The sequence below is a fragment of the Dunckerocampus dactyliophorus genome, chromosome 13, assembly GCF_027744805.1.
Source record: "Dunckerocampus dactyliophorus isolate RoL2022-P2 chromosome 13, RoL_Ddac_1.1, whole genome shotgun sequence".
Lineage (NCBI taxonomy): Eukaryota > Metazoa > Chordata > Actinopteri > Syngnathiformes > Syngnathidae > Dunckerocampus > Dunckerocampus dactyliophorus.
The window spans coordinates 19,283,203-19,301,279 of NC_072831.1; the positions used below are offsets into that span (position 1 = coordinate 19,283,203).

General features: G+C 41.9%; 1 protein-coding gene across 4 annotated transcripts; it reads right to left on the reverse strand.

Moving 5' to 3' along the window:
* Nucleotides 1-2,331: 2,331 nt before the first annotated feature.
* On the reverse strand, nucleotides 2,332-17,645 carry mocs1 (molybdenum cofactor synthesis 1). 4 transcript variants are annotated; one of them, XM_054796744.1, is made up of 11 exons: nucleotides 17,373-17,645; nucleotides 16,430-16,538; nucleotides 14,327-14,494; nucleotides 10,471-10,635; nucleotides 9,794-9,855; nucleotides 9,408-9,519; nucleotides 6,919-7,031; nucleotides 6,048-6,158; nucleotides 5,851-5,971; nucleotides 5,719-5,766; nucleotides 2,332-4,820 (listed from the first exon to the last, which is right to left on the reverse strand). In XM_054796744.1, exons 1-11 carry the CDS (start codon nucleotides 17,571-17,573, stop codon nucleotides 3,931-3,933), a joined length of 2,100 nt encoding a protein of 699 aa, XP_054652719.1. In that variant the 5' UTR covers nucleotides 17,574-17,645; the 3' UTR covers nucleotides 2,332-3,930. The 4 variants fall into 4 exon arrangements, with proteins under 4 accessions (XP_054652719.1, XP_054652720.1, XP_054652722.1 ...); XM_054796747.1 differs by having other exon boundaries at nucleotides 4,672-4,820; nucleotides 5,701-5,766; XM_054796746.1 differs by having other exon boundaries at nucleotides 4,676-4,820; nucleotides 5,683-5,766.
* Between the last annotated feature and the right edge of the window lie 432 nt (nucleotides 17,646-18,077).

An 18,077-nucleotide genomic window follows, 5' to 3' on the forward strand; every position in this document is an offset into this window, starting at 1 on the left:
GTTTATCACAGTGACGAGGACGAATGGGAATTTACATGCAGATAACAACATTTTGAATGGCCACCACTTGCCACTCAATTGCTTGTCATTGTTTTTTCAGCCTTTTAGCCTTTAGCCTCACGGTAGCCAGCCTTTTAATTTGCTCTGAAGGGATAAAATAAGTATTTCGACCTCTCTTGTGATATGCAGGTAAGAGAGCCCTGGGAGGTGCTTAGCCTCGATTTTATCGGACCACTGCCAGAGACAGGTCGGGGGAATAAATATGTCCTGACCATGACCGACGTGTACACTAAGTGGGTGATTGCAGAACCTCTGAAGTCCAAGATTGCAGCTGAGGTGTCTGAAGTCATAATCACAAAAATGTATACTTTTGGCATGATTAGAAACATCATAACAGACCAGGAGAAGGAGTTTGTGAACCAGGTAATTTTCTTTTGAATTCGTTATGCATGACATGATATACATTGTATGGAGGCTGAGGCTGATCATTCCTCTGCAGGTGAATGACATCATTTTCAGCGTGCTTAAAATCAACCGTGCTGTCTCAAGCGTCTACCATCCCCAGACCAATGGACATGTCAGTATTTTGATGTCTGTTCTTAAGTAGCTTTTATGAAATCCTGCAATTATATGAGTACTTTCCAAATGTACTAACATTCAAAGGGCAAGAGGACCAATCAAAACATCCAGCGTACCCTCAGAAAATACGTCAACAGTAACCTCAATGACTGGGACCTCCATCTTGCTGCCGTGGTGTATGGGATCAACACTGGCAAGCAGGTTGTCTGACATTCACAATGTATTGACAATGAAGCGTGTATAACATTAGAATCATAGCAGTTGTGAACCACCTTTTTAGAATGTAGGTTTTGAACTCAAGTTAAAACAATTGTGATCAGTTTTTGTCAGATAAAAAGATGAATACGGAGCTTCTCTGTGATCAGTACTCCACCAGGTATACTCCTTACTTCCTGCTCTTTCACCGACACCCACGTCTTCCAGCTGTAATGAATGCCTGTCCCATGGATGAAGAATTTGAAGTTGCGGACTCTGAAGAAGTAATGGACCAGAAGGGTAAAGAGATGGCAATTCTCAATGATCATCCATATGCAACTCTGGGGCGTAGTGGCTGAAAGAGTTGGGCCCTCTCCGGTCCAGTCTGGTCAGTATTTCTTCCACCCAGTCATGTTTGCAAGTAGAAAACCTTGATAAGCCAAAGTCTATGGCTTTTTTAAAACAGCTGCAGCAACTATCTACTGTATAGAGACTCACCAATTAGCTTTTTGCTAACACTGAACTCAGATTCCCCTGCCCCGATTGATGGTTGCTCGACTCACCTAACTTGTTTTGCAATAATTTGTTTTGGTTTTATTTTCCTTGCATGAGTCTTTCTTTTGTTCGATGTACTATAAGTGATTGCAATCTGTGTTCAAATTCAGTACTTTATTGTTGTTGTCATATTAAATATAACAGCAACATTTAGTTGAGTTAATCCTAATGGGTTGATCTATTTGATTTAAATAAAGCTATTAAAAAAGATTGATTGGGCTGTCTTTGTTGACTCTAAATAATGTCTTTTGGGGGGAAGGGGGAGGGGGCACATATTGCACAAATCAGGTTGCCTGATTCGTGCAATCTGTAAATGCCGTCATAAAAACACTCAACAAAAATATAAACGCAACACTTTTGTTTTTTCTCCCAATTTTCATGAGCTGAACTCAAAGATGTGAAACTTTTTCAACGTACACAAAAGGCATAGCTCTCTCAAATATTGTTCACAAATTTGTGTTGGGGGGCATCCATCTTTCATGAGTCGTAATACATCCACCTCACAGGTGTGGCATATCAAGAGTCTTGACCTGAAGAGTTAGCCCGTGTGTGTAGTGCCATGCCGGCTCAGTGGCTGCTTGGTTTCCTCAATGTAAAAATGGGTGCATTCCTCCCTGCACTGGACAGCAGGCATCAGATGGTTCTTCTGGGTATGGGGTGTCCTGTCTTTGACAGCCAACCAGAGCCAACCATTCCTGTCTGGCCACAGGTGATTGTTTTTTGTGATCGGCATAAGCTCACCACGGAAATCGGTCTATAATAATCAGTGGCCGGTCGATCAGAGCATTCCTAATTATTATTGCTGTTACCATTTCATTTTTATCATTAATATATTTTTGCTATTTTTTTCAAGTTTCTTTTTTAATAGTTTCTTTGGGGCTCCAAGCATACCCCCTGCGGCCCTAGTGAGGACAAGCGGCATAGAAAATGGCTGGATGGATGGATAGTTTCTTTGGAATGTGCCGTGGGCTGACATGATCTGAAAACGGCCCACTGGCCGCACTTTGGACACCTGTGTGCTCTGTGGTGTACAGTCAGGGCCATCAAAGCCTTCTCTGCTGGCCTAAACACTATCAGAAGCACTGACCAACATTTACAACTTAAATTCTAGTATTTGTTCCATTATATTCATTTATCCCCAACAGCCAATTATTTTCATTTTGTAGCACGTCTCATAGCTGCACTGTTTTCAGTGGTGTATGTTAGATGTTTTTGTCCAATCAGATTTAAGCTTTTATGTGTTGCCATGTCAATGTAATCTGACCAGACTCAGGAGTGCAGGCCCATGTCACATACACACTATTGGCAATGATGCTTTTTTTAAATGTTTTTATTTTTTAGCTCAATCAGAGCTGCGAATCATCTCACAAGGCCAGTCCACAGTGACATCAGCGTCCTCTGATTGGTCGATCAGAGCCAAACTGTTGGACAAATAATCAGTAGCAATCAGGAGAGGAGGATGGATTTAGGCTCTAAATAATCAGCATCTCCGGTGAGTACATTGATCTTTTTGTCACGTTATTAGATAGATATTGATTACTGCTCCAGATAATGTTGTAGTGTAGAGGTTAGGAATTGTCTGACGCTTGTTAAATTTGGTCCTGTGCCAAATGTAGAAATATAAATCCCGATAATCCCGAAAGGTTAAGTGGGTTTCATGTTTCAATTATAGTATTCATCCCCAATACACGAAATGCCTCTTTGTAATGTCACAGTGTTGTATTGTGCTGTGTTTATTACTGATGATTGTGTAAAGGTGAAGTGATAATGCTGGTATTAAGAGGGGGATTAAGTACCAAATGCACCACCCACCACTTTGTGTGCTTAAGTAATTCACCATGTGTGCACGTCCAAGTCCACAATTAAAGTTGAAGAATCCTGAGCGGGACCCCAGATTGTCGTCATGTCAATACACCAGTTTCAGCGTTTATTGACATACAGAACTAAATCATCAGGGTTTTTTCCTCATATTTATTATTTTCCATGTACCTAAAAAAGCTGACCAAAATATTTGAACCAACTCTCAGTATGACATAGCGCAGTTCTACACCACTGCAAAACACCAACATATGTATTAATTTTACCAAAGCAGATCATTTGATACAGCTCTTGTATTTGTGCTGCACATTGCGCATTCGATTTTGCAGCTGTATCTAATAATGCGGCTAATGAGTTTGTTTGTCTCTTGAACAGAACACTCTCCTCTTGCTTTATTCTTGTCACATATGTAAAGGTTTTTTTAATTGCAAAGAAATTCCATTTAAAAGTAAACACTTTTTCAACAGCATGAGAAACAACTGAAGGAACAGGCGACCTCATTCTTAAATTTAATAGCACATTTTACATGAAGGTGTGGGTTTTAGAAGTATAAAATGTTGGAACTGTGAAGTTCCTGCAGAGAGATCATAGATTAAGTGAGAAAAGCTGACAAAGACCTGTAACATGACTGACTGCAGCATCTTGCTTTGGATGTTTAAAATCTATTAAGTTAAAATGTGTCTGCAAGCTGCAAAAAGGACACTTGCATCATTTGAGTCTTGTGTGGGGTCTTGCTCAGGTACAGAGAAAAATGAGTACTGCTATATTATGCAATTCTTTAATTCAAGGTTCAGGGCGATGAAAGGCCTTCTTCCCCCCAGTCTTACTGAGCAGTTTTATATCAGTAATGGTGATGTCATGACTGACAGCCTTGCACATGTCATAAATAGTCAGCGCTGCGACAGAAACGGCAGTTAAAGCCTCCATCTCAACTCCTGTCCTGCTGGTGGTGCGACACGTTGCCGTGATGACCACAGCGTTCCGCAGCTCATCCAGATCCAGGATGACCGAGGTGTGCTCTAACGGGAGCGGGTGGCAGAGTGGGATGAGAGTTGAGGTCTGTTTAGAGCCCATGATGCCGGCCAACTGGGCCACCGTCAGAGCGTCACCTTTACCCAGCTGGTTGTCCTGCAGTAGTCCAAACGCAATGGGGCCCAAAAGGATGGTGGCGTGGGCCGTGGCCACTCGACGTGTGGGGACTTTACAGCCAACATCTACCATGCTTGCTCGGCCTTGCGCGTCTGTGTGCGTCAGCTGGGGTTCTGGGGTACCATCCCGGTGAGGGCTGCTGGCATCACTTGCAGATTGTGAGATTTTGAGATTGGGGTCTTGGCTGGAAATGTCGTGATGATGGTGTCTCACACTGTGTTGTGTACAGTTTACTTTGGCCTTCAATTCTAATCGTTTCTTTAAAGTGTGTAAGCACCTAATACTATCATTAGTTTGGGTGGTGTAACTCACAGTGCTTGCGTAATTAACGGGGACAATTGGATCACCACCAAATTCATACAAGTACCCTCCTGCATTGATAAAGTGCTCTGTCTCATGTGGGTTTTCTTTCTTTTCATTAAGGTAGGAGCTTCTACACACTAAGTATGTAGAGCAGCTGCGTGCTGCCTGTGCTGAAGCAGTGGAGTCTAGAAGGCACAAAAGGTTCAGGACTGTCTTTCTACCTGAAGGACACGGGAGGAGAAAGAAATGTTTTGTTAGTAGGCTGTGTGACGATGTGCAAATACGTCCGGATCAGTCAAGGAGGCCCTTTAGCAAAGAGTGAACGTTTCATGTCCAGTAGTGATAACAAAATACTAGAGCTGTGTTAAAAAGAGCTCGCTTTTACTATGCTTATTTTTGTAGCTGCAGTGGCATACTGCGTCATACTGATTACATGATCACAGGAAAATATTAAAAACACCTTTCAGTGGGAAGTCATTTGTTTATAAAGGCGACTTTTGTTGGCTGTCATACTAAATATATACTGTAAGTAGAGTCGATCTCCGTATGTTATCAAAAAAATATTTTTATTTGTGGGACTTTCCTCTCCCCGGCCACTTCGTCCAGCTCCTCCCGGCGGATCCCGAGGCTTTCCCAGGCCAGTTGGGAGACATAGTCTCTCCAACATGCCCTGGGTCTTCCCCGAGGCCTTCTACCGGTCGGACTTGCCCTGAACACCTCCCCAGGGAGGTGTATGAACGTTAGTCGTGCTGGAATTACAACAGCATGAGGTTGACACGGTAGCCTGACGACCAGGTTAAAAGCTAGACCGTGACTCTGACTCCATCAGTTGTCCTATCGTCCTATCATCTTCCAGTATCATTCATTAGTGGTGAGTACCACACACACTTTAAAAGTGTGTGAGGCATACTATTGGGCTTAGACTGTCAAAATTAGGAATTTTTGTGGGTGTGTCCATTGTTTGCGTTTTTTTTTTTTTTTTTTTTTTGCTGGTTTCTTAGAACATAACACGTGAATAGTGGATACATTTTCTGACCTATTAATGTTTGGAGGTGTGATACAAATAGTTCATGGCAGTCTCACTTGAGAGATCGTACGTACAGCCACAGTGTCACCCACCGATGAGGATCATAGGTCTGTTTTTCATTTGGGAAATGTTGAACATGCCTGAAAAAGAAAGGGTGGGGGTAAATACAACAACCAGTCAAAACAGCAGTGCTATAAATGAACTTAAAACACACACAAGCTGACCTGCATGTTGCTTCTTCTTCCTCCCCACCACAGCTCCGATGATTTGCAGCAGCTCTTCATCAGACGCTCCTGAGCGCAACACATCTCGGAGGGACACCTCAGAGTTACCAAACAAACACACCTGAAGAAAGATGGCAAGAGTGTTGTACAGTATGGCAGACGCAACAAAAAACACAGATGCATACGCACGGTTTTACCTTGAGGTTGCCGTCTGCAGTGATGCGCAAGCGGTTACATGAGCCACAGAAATGATCAGACATGGAGGTGATGAAGCCCACCTGACCTTTGAAGCCCGGCACTTTGAATGTCTGTTGGAAGATTCCGAAAAATGTCCCTTGTGTCATTAAGCATCATTAAGAAGCCACTGAAAGCATTTGTGTGTATGTTTATTTCTTATCAGGACTTTGCATTATTTTTTATTGACACTCTTGTCAGTGTTCATGGTCTTTACTGATAATCCATCCATCTTCTATGCTGCAGCTGACTTGGGGCGAGAGGCAGGGTACACCCTGGATTGGTTGCCAGCCAATCTCCACCCAGAGATGCCCAACGAAGATTCGAACCAAGATCTTCCCAATCTCGTGACTGTGTGGCCACTAGGCCACCATAAGGCAAGTTTATTATTATTATTCTCCATCACAATCAGCTGTATGCATGTTGAAGTAAGAATGTTAATAATAATAATAATAATAATAATAATAATAGAGGAGGACCAAATGAAATTTTTACAATTTGAGGCGGAAGCAGGGGTGTCACGAGACACTCCGTTTACGAGACGTGACGATGAGACGACACTTTAACATGAAAAACAAATAAAAATACTCGGACTAGGTGGCTCAATCCCCACCTAGTGGATGTATGTATTGAATGTATCGTTGTCAAACAGGTGGGTGAAGGTGAGTGATTCCCCTTTGGTGCCAATGTGGAAAATAAATGGGCGACTTGTGCAACTGAAAGTCAGGGTTGTGCCATATGGGTGTGTATTTACATGGTGTTATTGACGAATCAGTGGTTTTTATAGTTTTCCACCAGGCTGAGGGGTTCTAAGCGACAAGAAAACTGAATGACCTTGGCTGTGTCTGTGTGTCCAGCCTGGAGCCTTTCTAGGGCAGGCCACTGCTGCCTGATGTGATCCAACATCTCCTGGTAGCTCACCATCTTCTTGAAGTTCCATTTGTTGCCTGCAAAGAAAGACCGGGTAAGTCAATGTGATTGAATAGAGGGGTGTGGCGCATGTTACTATTGCATGGGGTCAGGGAAGGAAAACACCCACTAATCCAGTGGCCCTCAATAGGCGGCTGGCGCTGGAGTTGAAAACGACACCGCTTCACTGTCAGACCTTTCGTTAGCTGTCTGAAAGTAACTGACATCGTCAACCTCAATGTGCATTGGAATGTTATTAATGATGAATTTTATTTGCCCATTTGTTAATATTCGATGGCTGTCATGTGTCACTTTGGTCAACGTCGTTTAGTGTTGATGAATAACTCAACATCGTTGATAACAAACATCACTTTTATCCTGAAGTCTGCATTGAAATGCGTCGTAAGTCAGGATAGTTTTTAGTTTGTTTTGTCTCAACACCCAAGAGGATCGACGTTTTCATTGATAGAATATTACAGCTTTAATGTACGAAGTGAGTTTTTGCATTTTCAATCAATCAGTTTGTTGAGGGAACAGCATTATGGTGCGGGATTGTAACAGGCTGATCAGTAAGTGCGTATCTGTGATGGGTGGGAGACTGGTCTCCGTGGGGGAGTTAGCGGACAGGAGGATGAGGTGTGTGATGCAGGCTGTCCTCAACAACTGCAGACACCCTCTGCATGACACTCTTGCAGCTCAAAGAAGCAGCTGCAGTAACAAATTTCTCTCTGTGTGCTGCAACAGAGAGGTCGAGGAGATCATTCATTCATGCTGTTATAAAAGGCTGCATAACAGCACCTGCTGACCACGTGCACTTTATTTACTAATATCACCAGTGTGACGGATAAGGTGGTACTATACATTTGCCAAACATTGTGTGTATTGTTTGTGACTTCTATGTGCTGCCAGACACATAAATATCCCCTGTTGAGGATTAACAAAGTATCATTTACAAAGTATTCATTTACTCTTTCCAATATTTTTCGATTTTTTTACTGTCAGGATGACTTTTCAACCTTTTTCTGCATCTTACAGGACTCTTAAGTACACACTATTCTTATGTACATTGCATGTAAATGCACGATATGTTCTGGGCATACAGGAGCTACAATGAGGGAAAAAATCTGTTTTGTATCAGCAGAGGCAGAACATTTTTAAGGACAAAATACATACTGTTGGATTTTATTATCAAACAAATGAACTATTACACTAGAGAGCTATTTGTTATTAGTCCTGTCACAATAATCGATAAACGATTAATCGAACGATAGAAAAAAACGAGTTTGATCATTTTGACGCCTCGATAAATTGGCATGTGCGACATGTACGTATGCCTGTTCCATTTCCTCGTCTTGCTGTCGCACAAAGGTTGGATGACAAGAGGGTTCACTCTGCTTGCGTCTGAGCGCATTGGTTGTATAGTCAAATTAAGGGAAAGAGTGAGCCTCCTTTCAGCTATTCAGCGTCTTTGTCACGGTACATGGAGGCGAGGGCTAGCTGCATAGTGATTGAATACACTGAGTGCTAGCTAGCGGTTGGCAAGCGAACGCTTAATAGTTTCTAAGATGAATGCCACAGTTCCAGTGTGGATGTGCTGTGGGCCATTCGTCCAGGCGGTTGCTAGGACATTTGATCGGCGACGTGAATGTATAGTGTCGGGCGGCGCGACTTCGCGATACCCAGTGTATGTGAAGTGGTGACGCCCCGTGATTCGTAAGTGCGCTAATAGGCATCTCCTGTGCCTCACACAGCGATACACTATACTTCAGTAACATCTAGTGGCTCAAATGTGACACGACAGTGATAATAGAATGATAAGCTTAATGATAATATGGCCTAAAAAAAGGTCGAAATTATCGATTATCGTCGGTAACTTACAGCACAATTATCGACCAACAAAATTTGTTATCATGACAGGCCTATTTGTTATAAAAGAATTTAAGATTTCATTTTTAGCAGGATTCAAAAAAGCCACTTTATACTACCAATTTCAGCCACTTGTAGGAATCCTGTAGAACAGGGGTGTCAAACTCGTGCCATGGAGGGCCGAGACACTGCAGGTTTTCTTTCCAGCCAGTCACTAAAGCAGGTGATTTTAATGATCAACACCTTCAGTTTGAGGGAAGGAGCTCATCAATTAAATCACCTGCTGAAGAAACTGGTTGGAGAGAAAACCTGCAGCGTCTCGGCCCTCCAGGGCACGAGTTTGACACATGTGCTGTAGAAGGTTTGGTGTACTTTTTACAAAATTCCTATAGGTTGTATTTTGAAATGTTGCACCCTCAACAAAATGTGTATATGTGCTGCCATTTTCCGTCTAGGGCTTGTTCATGTTTCACAATTTCTCATTTTTTGTTGGCTCAAACCTATACGCTCCTGATTGGGGTTTTTTGTACTTAAATGTGCAGACTCACCATCAAATGGCATGTACTCAATGAAGCGTACTTCCACGGGCTTCTTCTCTGTCAGAGCGACAAAATCAAGCAGCTCATCTTCATTGAGGCCTCGTATGACCACACAGTTGACCTGCAGCAGGTAACACACCGCAGCTTTTTAGGTCACAAATGTGGGGGTGCAAAGAGTAAACCCAAGACTACGTACTCATCACTGCATGCGTGCCATGTAAAATGTGATAGAAATGTGATGAAAAAAAACACACATTTTGCAAAAATGCCCCATCAAAGTGGTATTCATTTAAAAACATGATCGTTATTGCATTCTGGTGGTTGTTATAAAAGTAGCCAAAGTGCAACTCCTCACAATGTGATGCAGAGAAGTTCAATACTTGGAACCAAGATACCTTGACTGGGTTGTAGCCCATTTCAATGGCCTTGTCAATGCCTTCCATGACCTTGTGGAATCCTGTAGAAAAAAGGGGGGACGTTTAAACAAGAACATTTTGTTTTAATGGTCTAACGTAGTGGTCTGTTTTTGTGTGGGCCATGTAACACTGGGTTTCGTCAGCTCGTCTCCTCCAGTCGGCTTTCTCCCTCCACTTGCGTCTTGTCTAGGTGTAACTCATTGTCTGGTTAGTCCCTGTATTTAGTTTCATGTGGTGAGTTGGGCTCTTTGTGTTTTTGTTCTTTTTTCGGTAATGAAACCATTTGTTTGAGCTACACCTCCTTGCTTATTTGGGTCCACCTGCCAGGCCACCACACTCGCACCGTGAAAAACAAATGAATTCCTGATTCAATCTGTTAATTTTGTAGTTATGAACAAGGAAACTGTTGCTTATTCTCGGTGCCATATATTTCTTTAGGTCCATCTGTGCATTCCTTGCACACGCCCACACTGCCGAGCCCTGCAGTCACCTTCCTTCCTCACTAGATGGAGCTTACAAGCTTCAAAGCGAGACTGACTGCATCAGACACATTACTTAGCAGAGGGCAATATTGATTTTAAACTGTCAGCTAGCTAACACAACAATCTCCCATCAAATCTTAAACTTTTCACCTTAAAATTAAAAGCACAACATACCTTTTCGCCTGACAATGAACTCAAACTTGGCAGGTATCAGTGAATCCAGACTTATGTTGACCAGATCAAGGCCTGCATCTTTTAGTTGAGGCAGAAGTCTGGCCAGGTTCATGCCGTTTGTCGTCACCGCAATGGTCTTCAGACCCTCCAACTTCCTCAACTCCGCTAAAGAGGCCAAAACAAATGTGGAAAGGAACACTAAAAAAACGACAAACATGCCATTGCATCATTGAATACATGTTTACAAAAACCTGACATCCGTTTACCCAATAAAGTTGTACTGTTTTATACATGGAAAAGGCTTACACATTCCTCAATTTAGTCATGCATGCTTTTGTTAAGTATCCTAATGTGGAAATTGAAAGAATGCGACCAAAGCCATAAAACCTAACAGTGTGTGTTTGCTGGTTGCATGGCAATGCCACAAATGTCACAAGCATATTTCCAAGTGTTAAAGCGCCACGATCATTATATTTGTTAAATATGAACTATTTTACACTATTTGGCCCCAAAGGGTAAAATGTATTAATTACTTAAGTAGCATAGCATAGCAGACCAGCATTTGTCAAACAACCAGTCCTAAATTCAACACTTTTACTCCTTTGATCAAAACCCGGGTGTCAACTTGCTCAAACCTATGTTTGAAAAGGGAAATAAAATATTATAAACCTGCTTGATGTGACAACAAATGATGTGAATGTTGTTTAGTGACAATATGAATGGGCCAAATTTTTCAACAATCCTTCAAATTAAAAAGTGTTTATTTATTTTTACAATAGCACGCATGGGTTTAAAGATTAGCTATAGTTATGTTTTGTCATTTTCTATTTCTCTCACTTTAACCCACCGTCCACTGGGTGGGACGTTTCTCAAGCGATAACTTTGTGTAAATGTTTGTATTCGTTATACTAATTTTAATAATTCCATTTTCACTCTGCTGTTGTATGAAATTCCATGCACATCACCAGAAGTACAACCAGACCACACTAATGCAGGGATGCAGAGAGTTGGGGTGCACAAACGTGTTACGCCCCTGTGTTGCTGGTTCGGCCTTGCCTTGCTCAGGGGTGCCTCAAGAATAGCAAGCATACTAGCATCTCTCAAACAACTACTTCCTTTTTCATGTAGCGGCTTTGAAACGCTGCAACTGACTGGCGACCAGTCCAGGTTGTACCCCGCCTCTCGCCCGAAGACAGCTGTGATAGGCTCCAGCATACCCCTAGTGAGGATAAGCGGTACAGACAATGGATGGAGGGATGGATTGGAAACAAAGCGCCTAACAGCGAGCATCCCCAATAGGCGGCCCGTGGGCCAAATGCGACCGACCCAGTGTAATGTGAAATTAAGTTTGTGCGACTGCAGAGTACTCACTGAAAAACACTCTCTCTCTCTCTCTCTACTAGAACTACTTCTTCTTCTACCATTAATACTGCTTTTAATAGAAACATTAGCAGAAATAACAGCGACACATTCGACAACTTTTACCGGTCAAATCTTTCAAAAACGGGACGTTCCGTTGTAAGGATTAGCAGGCTTTACAAAATATGGCCAACGCTGCCTAGGTGGAGGCCCTTTCCACATGGGAACGCTCCTCGTTTCGTCCACACAGTGTCGAATCAACAGTCACATTGACACGGGAATGTTTTCAGGTGGGATCACTGGGTGAAAACGATATATAATCCAATAAATAATACATATATAATACATAAGGCACACCTGGTGTACACGTGGCGCTTTAAACAGACACGCAGACAGAACCACGTGATACACCAAAACTACAGATGAAGACAGAACGCATGCGCACAAGGCCCGTCGTCTGCCGCTTTTCCAGCTTGTCTAGACTTATGATGGTGTGGAATTACAGTAATCCCTCGTTTATCACGGTTAATTGGTCCCAGAGCCGACCGTGATAAGTGAATTTCCACACAGTAGGATTCAATGTTAATAAACGGAATATTTTTGTAATTCCAGCATAGAAAACCTATTGATGACTTTCTAAATACGTTCTTTTTTACCATTATTAGAGCCCTCTCGACATGAAACAACAACCCTATAGTCACACTAATGCTCATATTACCCAATATAGTACATATAATCAGAGAAATTATACCATTTACCAAATGTTTTCCAGATGTTTGGACAGGACGTGACGTCGGGGATTCAAGAGTTGAGTTTTAGCTGGAGTAATGCCACACATTAGCCCGTTATTATTGTGATGACGATGATGACTTATTATTATTGTGCCTGTTGTGGGACAAACAAGTATAAAATGATAAAAGCCTGTGGTTGGCGATCAATCTGGTGGGTGTTACTTGTGACACCTTGTGGCCAGTGTAGACTACAGCTCATTAACGTCTTGTATTGCCTGTATTTGAACATTTTTATGCTTGAAAATGCGTAATTTAGGCCAAGAATATGTAATTTTTAAATGTTAAAATATGCATTTTTGACAAATAATAGGCTGTATTCAACCCACGAAACAGCAATCATTGATTAATTTATTCATTAATTCATCCTGCAATAGCATGAAGGAGTGATGTTCGAACCGCGATGGACAGATGTGCGAGTCACTTTGGTGTGTAACAGAAGAAAAATATCAGGAGAATGTCAACTGCGAGTCATGCCAGTCGATATATGTAAGTTATTTTGGCAGCAGTACACAAGTGCTCACTTCTGGTCACATGACAGAGACAAGGCAGTGATGTCATCATTTTCAGAAAGTAGCTATTGGCTAGTCTACCCATGTGTTTATAAAAGGCTTGTTCACAAACACATCTTACCAATACAATTAGTCATATTTACTAGCTAAGTTCTATCTGCAGCCACTGAGTATTTGTAAACAGCTCAAAAACAAATGCTGACGCAAACACTAAAAAGTGAAAAAAAAAGTTGACTACAAACAAAATAAGAAATAATCAAAACATGCATCACATTACTAGACTTAATACAAGAGACTAAACTACATTTTATAATACAATAGTCTTAGATAATGGTGGACATTTAGATTAACAGTTGCATCTATTTTTGTTTATCTCACAGAGATGCAACTTACACAATGTTAAAACACTAGAATTAGCTCTCTAAAACTTACATGAAAAAAAATAGAATGTTGTTCTTGATAGGCGTGGCACTAAAGTGTAGTGTCATATTGCTTTACAAAGTCACAGCTTACCGTGGTGTTAAAATTTGTAGTTTGTTTTTAGTTGTTCCTCTCCTGCAGCCGAGTGAGCGAGGCACGAAGAGCAGCACCTCGCTGCTCTGTCTGTGTGTCAGGGGGAAGGGCCCGGTACTCAGGCAGGGAGCAGCACAAAGAGACACACAGGAACGAAGCGACAGAATCTCCGCGCAGCAAAAAAAACTTAATATGTCGATTACATATAAATCGGTCGGGCTCTAACTGCAAATACAGATGATTTAAGCTTTCAGAAGGTCACATGAGGTCTCAGCGGTGGGATAGCTGCATGCTGACAAAGTTAGAAGTGCCGGTATTGATAGGGACTGTCGGGATTCCATGCTTGACTTCCTACATTATATTATTTGCTTGCCTTGTTAGGTAGGCCCTGTCATGCTTTCATATCAGTCACAGATCTGCAATCCTTGTGGCATCCACTTCCCTTCAACCACTAATCCAATTTAAAGTGTGATATGTCATTAGATAAGGTAGAATGTAGTGTGAATAATCATTTCACTTTCGACCATATTTCTTCAGGAATGACTCACTGAAAGAAACCTTAGACTTAGTCACAAGGCAAACTGTATACAATTGTATTAAGTGCTTCCTTTGTGTTCACGTTTTTTTCCCCCCAAGAGAAACAACTCACATCAGAGGCCTAGCGTCATGTTCATAGCTCCTTACCAATGATATCCACCACATCAGGTCTGATAAGCGGTTCTCCTCCAGTGAGGCGGATCTTCTCCACGCCCTCCTTGACAAAGAGGCGTGCTAGGGTCAGTACCTCTGAAGTGGACAGTAGTTGGCCTCGTGGTGTCAGCTTCACACCCTCCTCTGGCATACAATACTGACCTGAGATTGAGAAGGGAAAGAGTAACACGAGTAAAAGTTTATCATTAATGGCAGTGAACACTTTCTACTTACAACTACAACAAAAGAAGTTCATTCATTTTCTTTGCCGCTTGTCCTCATTAGGGTCGCGGGAGTATGCTGGAGCCTATCCCAGCTGACTTCGGGCGACAGGCGAGGTACACCCTGGACTGGTCGCCAGCCAATGGAAGGGCACATATAGACAAACAACCATTCACACTCACATTCATACCTATGGACAATTTAGAGTCACCAATTAAGCTAACATGCACATTTTTGGAATGTGGGAGGAAACCGGAGTACCCGGGGAAAACCCACACACACACTGGGAGAACATGCAAACTCCACACAGAAATGCCCAACAGAGATCTTCCCGATCTCCTGACTGTGTGGCCAACATGCTAACCACTAGGACACCGTGTGGCCCAAAAAAATAAGTTCATGATATATATACAGTATATATTATATAATTACATCAAAACTGTAGCTGGCAACATGACTTGCGGTGCTATTGTGGCACGCCTGGGACCCCAAAATAGTCAGATGCAGTCTGTGGCTCGTAGAAAAAAGCAATCCAAACAAAAGAAAACACCAACACACAAAATAACCTACCCACTGCTCCACGTGGGCAAATAAATACCTACGCGCAATACCCATGCCAAAAAAACATCCATATATTCCCGCCACAAGGCATGCTGGTTAGCTTGTGGTACTCTCCCACCATTTTGCCATGTTTGTAGCATTTTTTGCTAGAAACCCACACACACACGAGGAGAACATGCAAACTCCACACAGAGATGCCCAATTGGAGATTCCAGGTCTTCCACATCTCCTAATGTGTGGCCAACATGCTAACCGTGCGGCCCTGAGTAAAAAATAAACTAACCTACGCCAAGCTAAAACTCAAGTCTGAACCCCAGACGTCACTTCCTGTCTACCGTTCATATTTATAGCAACACACATGAACCCGCGTCTTATTTATGTCTTATTTTCTCTTATTACGTCTACTATATTGGGCAATATGAGGGTAAATGTGACTATAGGGGTGTTACTTCATGTCTATTCCCGCCATGAACAATAAATGTAATTTTTGCAAATTTACTGTTCGCTTTCATAAAACGAACAAAGTAGAACATAATTCCAAACAAAATCGAGCATATTTAAGCAAAGTTGACAGTATATTTATGTTTATATATTTATATATTATATTTATTTAGTGGGTGGGTCAACACTTTTGAGTCTTGGCCACTATCCCATTTATTTACAACAATCCGTGTTATAAATCCACAACATTTTTATGACACATACCTGTCTTTGTTTTTGGGGAACTGGACAAATGACAAATCTGGTCTTTTGGATCGACTTTTAGAGAAATTAATGGCTGAGCAGTGTGCCGAGGACATGTTTACAACGCAATGTTTCTGGATTCTGCTCATCACCATGGCGGCCAAACCGGCGCATGGCACCGAAGTGGATGCCGAGTTGACAGTCCTATTCAATTCTATTGTTCTTGGTCATGAGTTAGGATGCATGCCGCCATCTACTATACTGAACGACAAGCTACGTTCACAGACTGAATAATGTGTTTATGAGCAAGGGCAAACAGGGACAAATCTATTTGGTCCAAATTTATTTGTGGCAGCCAGCCAGAAATGTATAGGAAACACTGTACGTCGATGCACGAAAAGTATCAGCATGTGTTGCTACACAACCAGTGCCTCTTTCTGAACATGTATGCAGTATGTACCGTAACATTCAGGTTCCACCTGCTCAATCTGAACTTAAATAACTTTCAAAATGCTGCCGTGGCCATGCTAGCATTTACCTCAGCGCTGACATGATAAACCTGACTCAGAATAGGTGTTGCTCAAGTCAGTCTTGTACCCGAAAAAAAACAGGCACGGCAAGCAGACTTACAGCGCAGGTTGCATTTCTCAGTCAGGGAGATGCGCAAGTAATTGTGTGTCCGGCCAAAGTTGTCCGTCAAGAAAGAAGACAAGGGAAGGTTGTGGTCTCTCATCCTCTCCTGAGAAGCAAGATGACAGTACTATTAGGACTTTGTACATTTTTTTTTTTACAACTTTTCGCTAAATGAATTTAGCCTCTACTGTCGCAGGTTCATTTTGTGTCTGGCAGGCTGATTTTGATAGACTAAATATTGTAATACTACTGATCATTGTTTTATTCATTCACTAAACAAACATTACCAGCATTTCTCTAACAAAACACACTGCTATCTGAACAGAAACAAGATAAACTTGTTTTCTCCAGCTGGCTTATCTAATGTGCTGGATTGAAATAGCATTGTGAAACAGAAGTCCATTGCAGCCGTGCACGGCCCTGTTAAAGCACCGTGAGTGACCTTTGGTTACCAGTAATATGCTGCTGTTATATCACGCTTTTAGTACAAAGGCGAGCACAAGACTTGGTGTTTAGTCACACGCGATAAACTTCATCACAGGCCTTCATTTTTGTCAATAAGCTATGAAAGTCTTGCTAAAAACACAGAGACATTTGCAAGACTGTACAAAAAATTCCACCTAACGGCACTTAAATGCAGTTAACACGTGTTTCGTGTAGGAAAGAACTGCAGTCATCCCCTGGTTAACTGTGAATGATGTGTCAAGTCACACCCTCGTGCCTTTAAAAACAATTACATTTCTCATATGCCGGCACTACAGTATGTTGCTCACAGTAACTTGGGGGGCATATTTGCGTTGATGTTATGTTATGTTATACTGCCATGCATTATTCAGCAGTGCGGTCATCAGTTTTGCAGTTAGTTGGATGGACACAACTAAACGCTCAAATGCACGTCATTATTGGCATATTACTAAGTTCTCCATTGCGAGTTAGTTACCTGTCTTGTCCTGGTTTTCGCGGATGCGCTTAAATCTGGTGGAGCCAAAGTGGGATTCCCAAGTTGAAGTTCATTTTTCACATGCGTTGCACTTGAGTAAAGTCGCGGAATATTTGCATTAACGCGTTCAGCCCACAGTTTTCCGAAACGTGTCACACTCCTGTGCGTGTCCAACAAGCAGCAGCGGATGTTAGAAGCCATAGTGGTGGTGTGATGCTGCAGCACACGTGTGTTGACAGAACTCGAGTGTGTGTTTCGGTGAGATAAAACGCATCGGTTCGCTGGGACGGAAAAGGAAAAGGCGTCGTTTCATCAGCCAATGGTGGCTCGTGACGTCACACTGCAATACACGCCGGAAAGTGTAGTCCGTTTTTTGCAAACTGCCGGAGTCCTACTTTTTTCTATTCAATTGTGCTTAGTCTAGGGGTGTCCAAACTTTTTCCATCGAGGCCCACATAATGAAAAATGAAAAGATGCAAGGGACGCTTATTTTGTATTATTTTTTTGTCTTTTTTATTTTTTAATTGTGAACAAGCATATTATTAGTATCAACTTCGCTCTCTTGCTCTTTTTTTTGGACCATTTTTGCTGTTCTTTCTTTTATTTCCAAATATTTGAACTTTCTTCTTTGATAATCTTTGTAAATTTTCTTCTCATAATTATGACTTTATTCCCATAATATTTTTATTTTATTCCTGTAATATT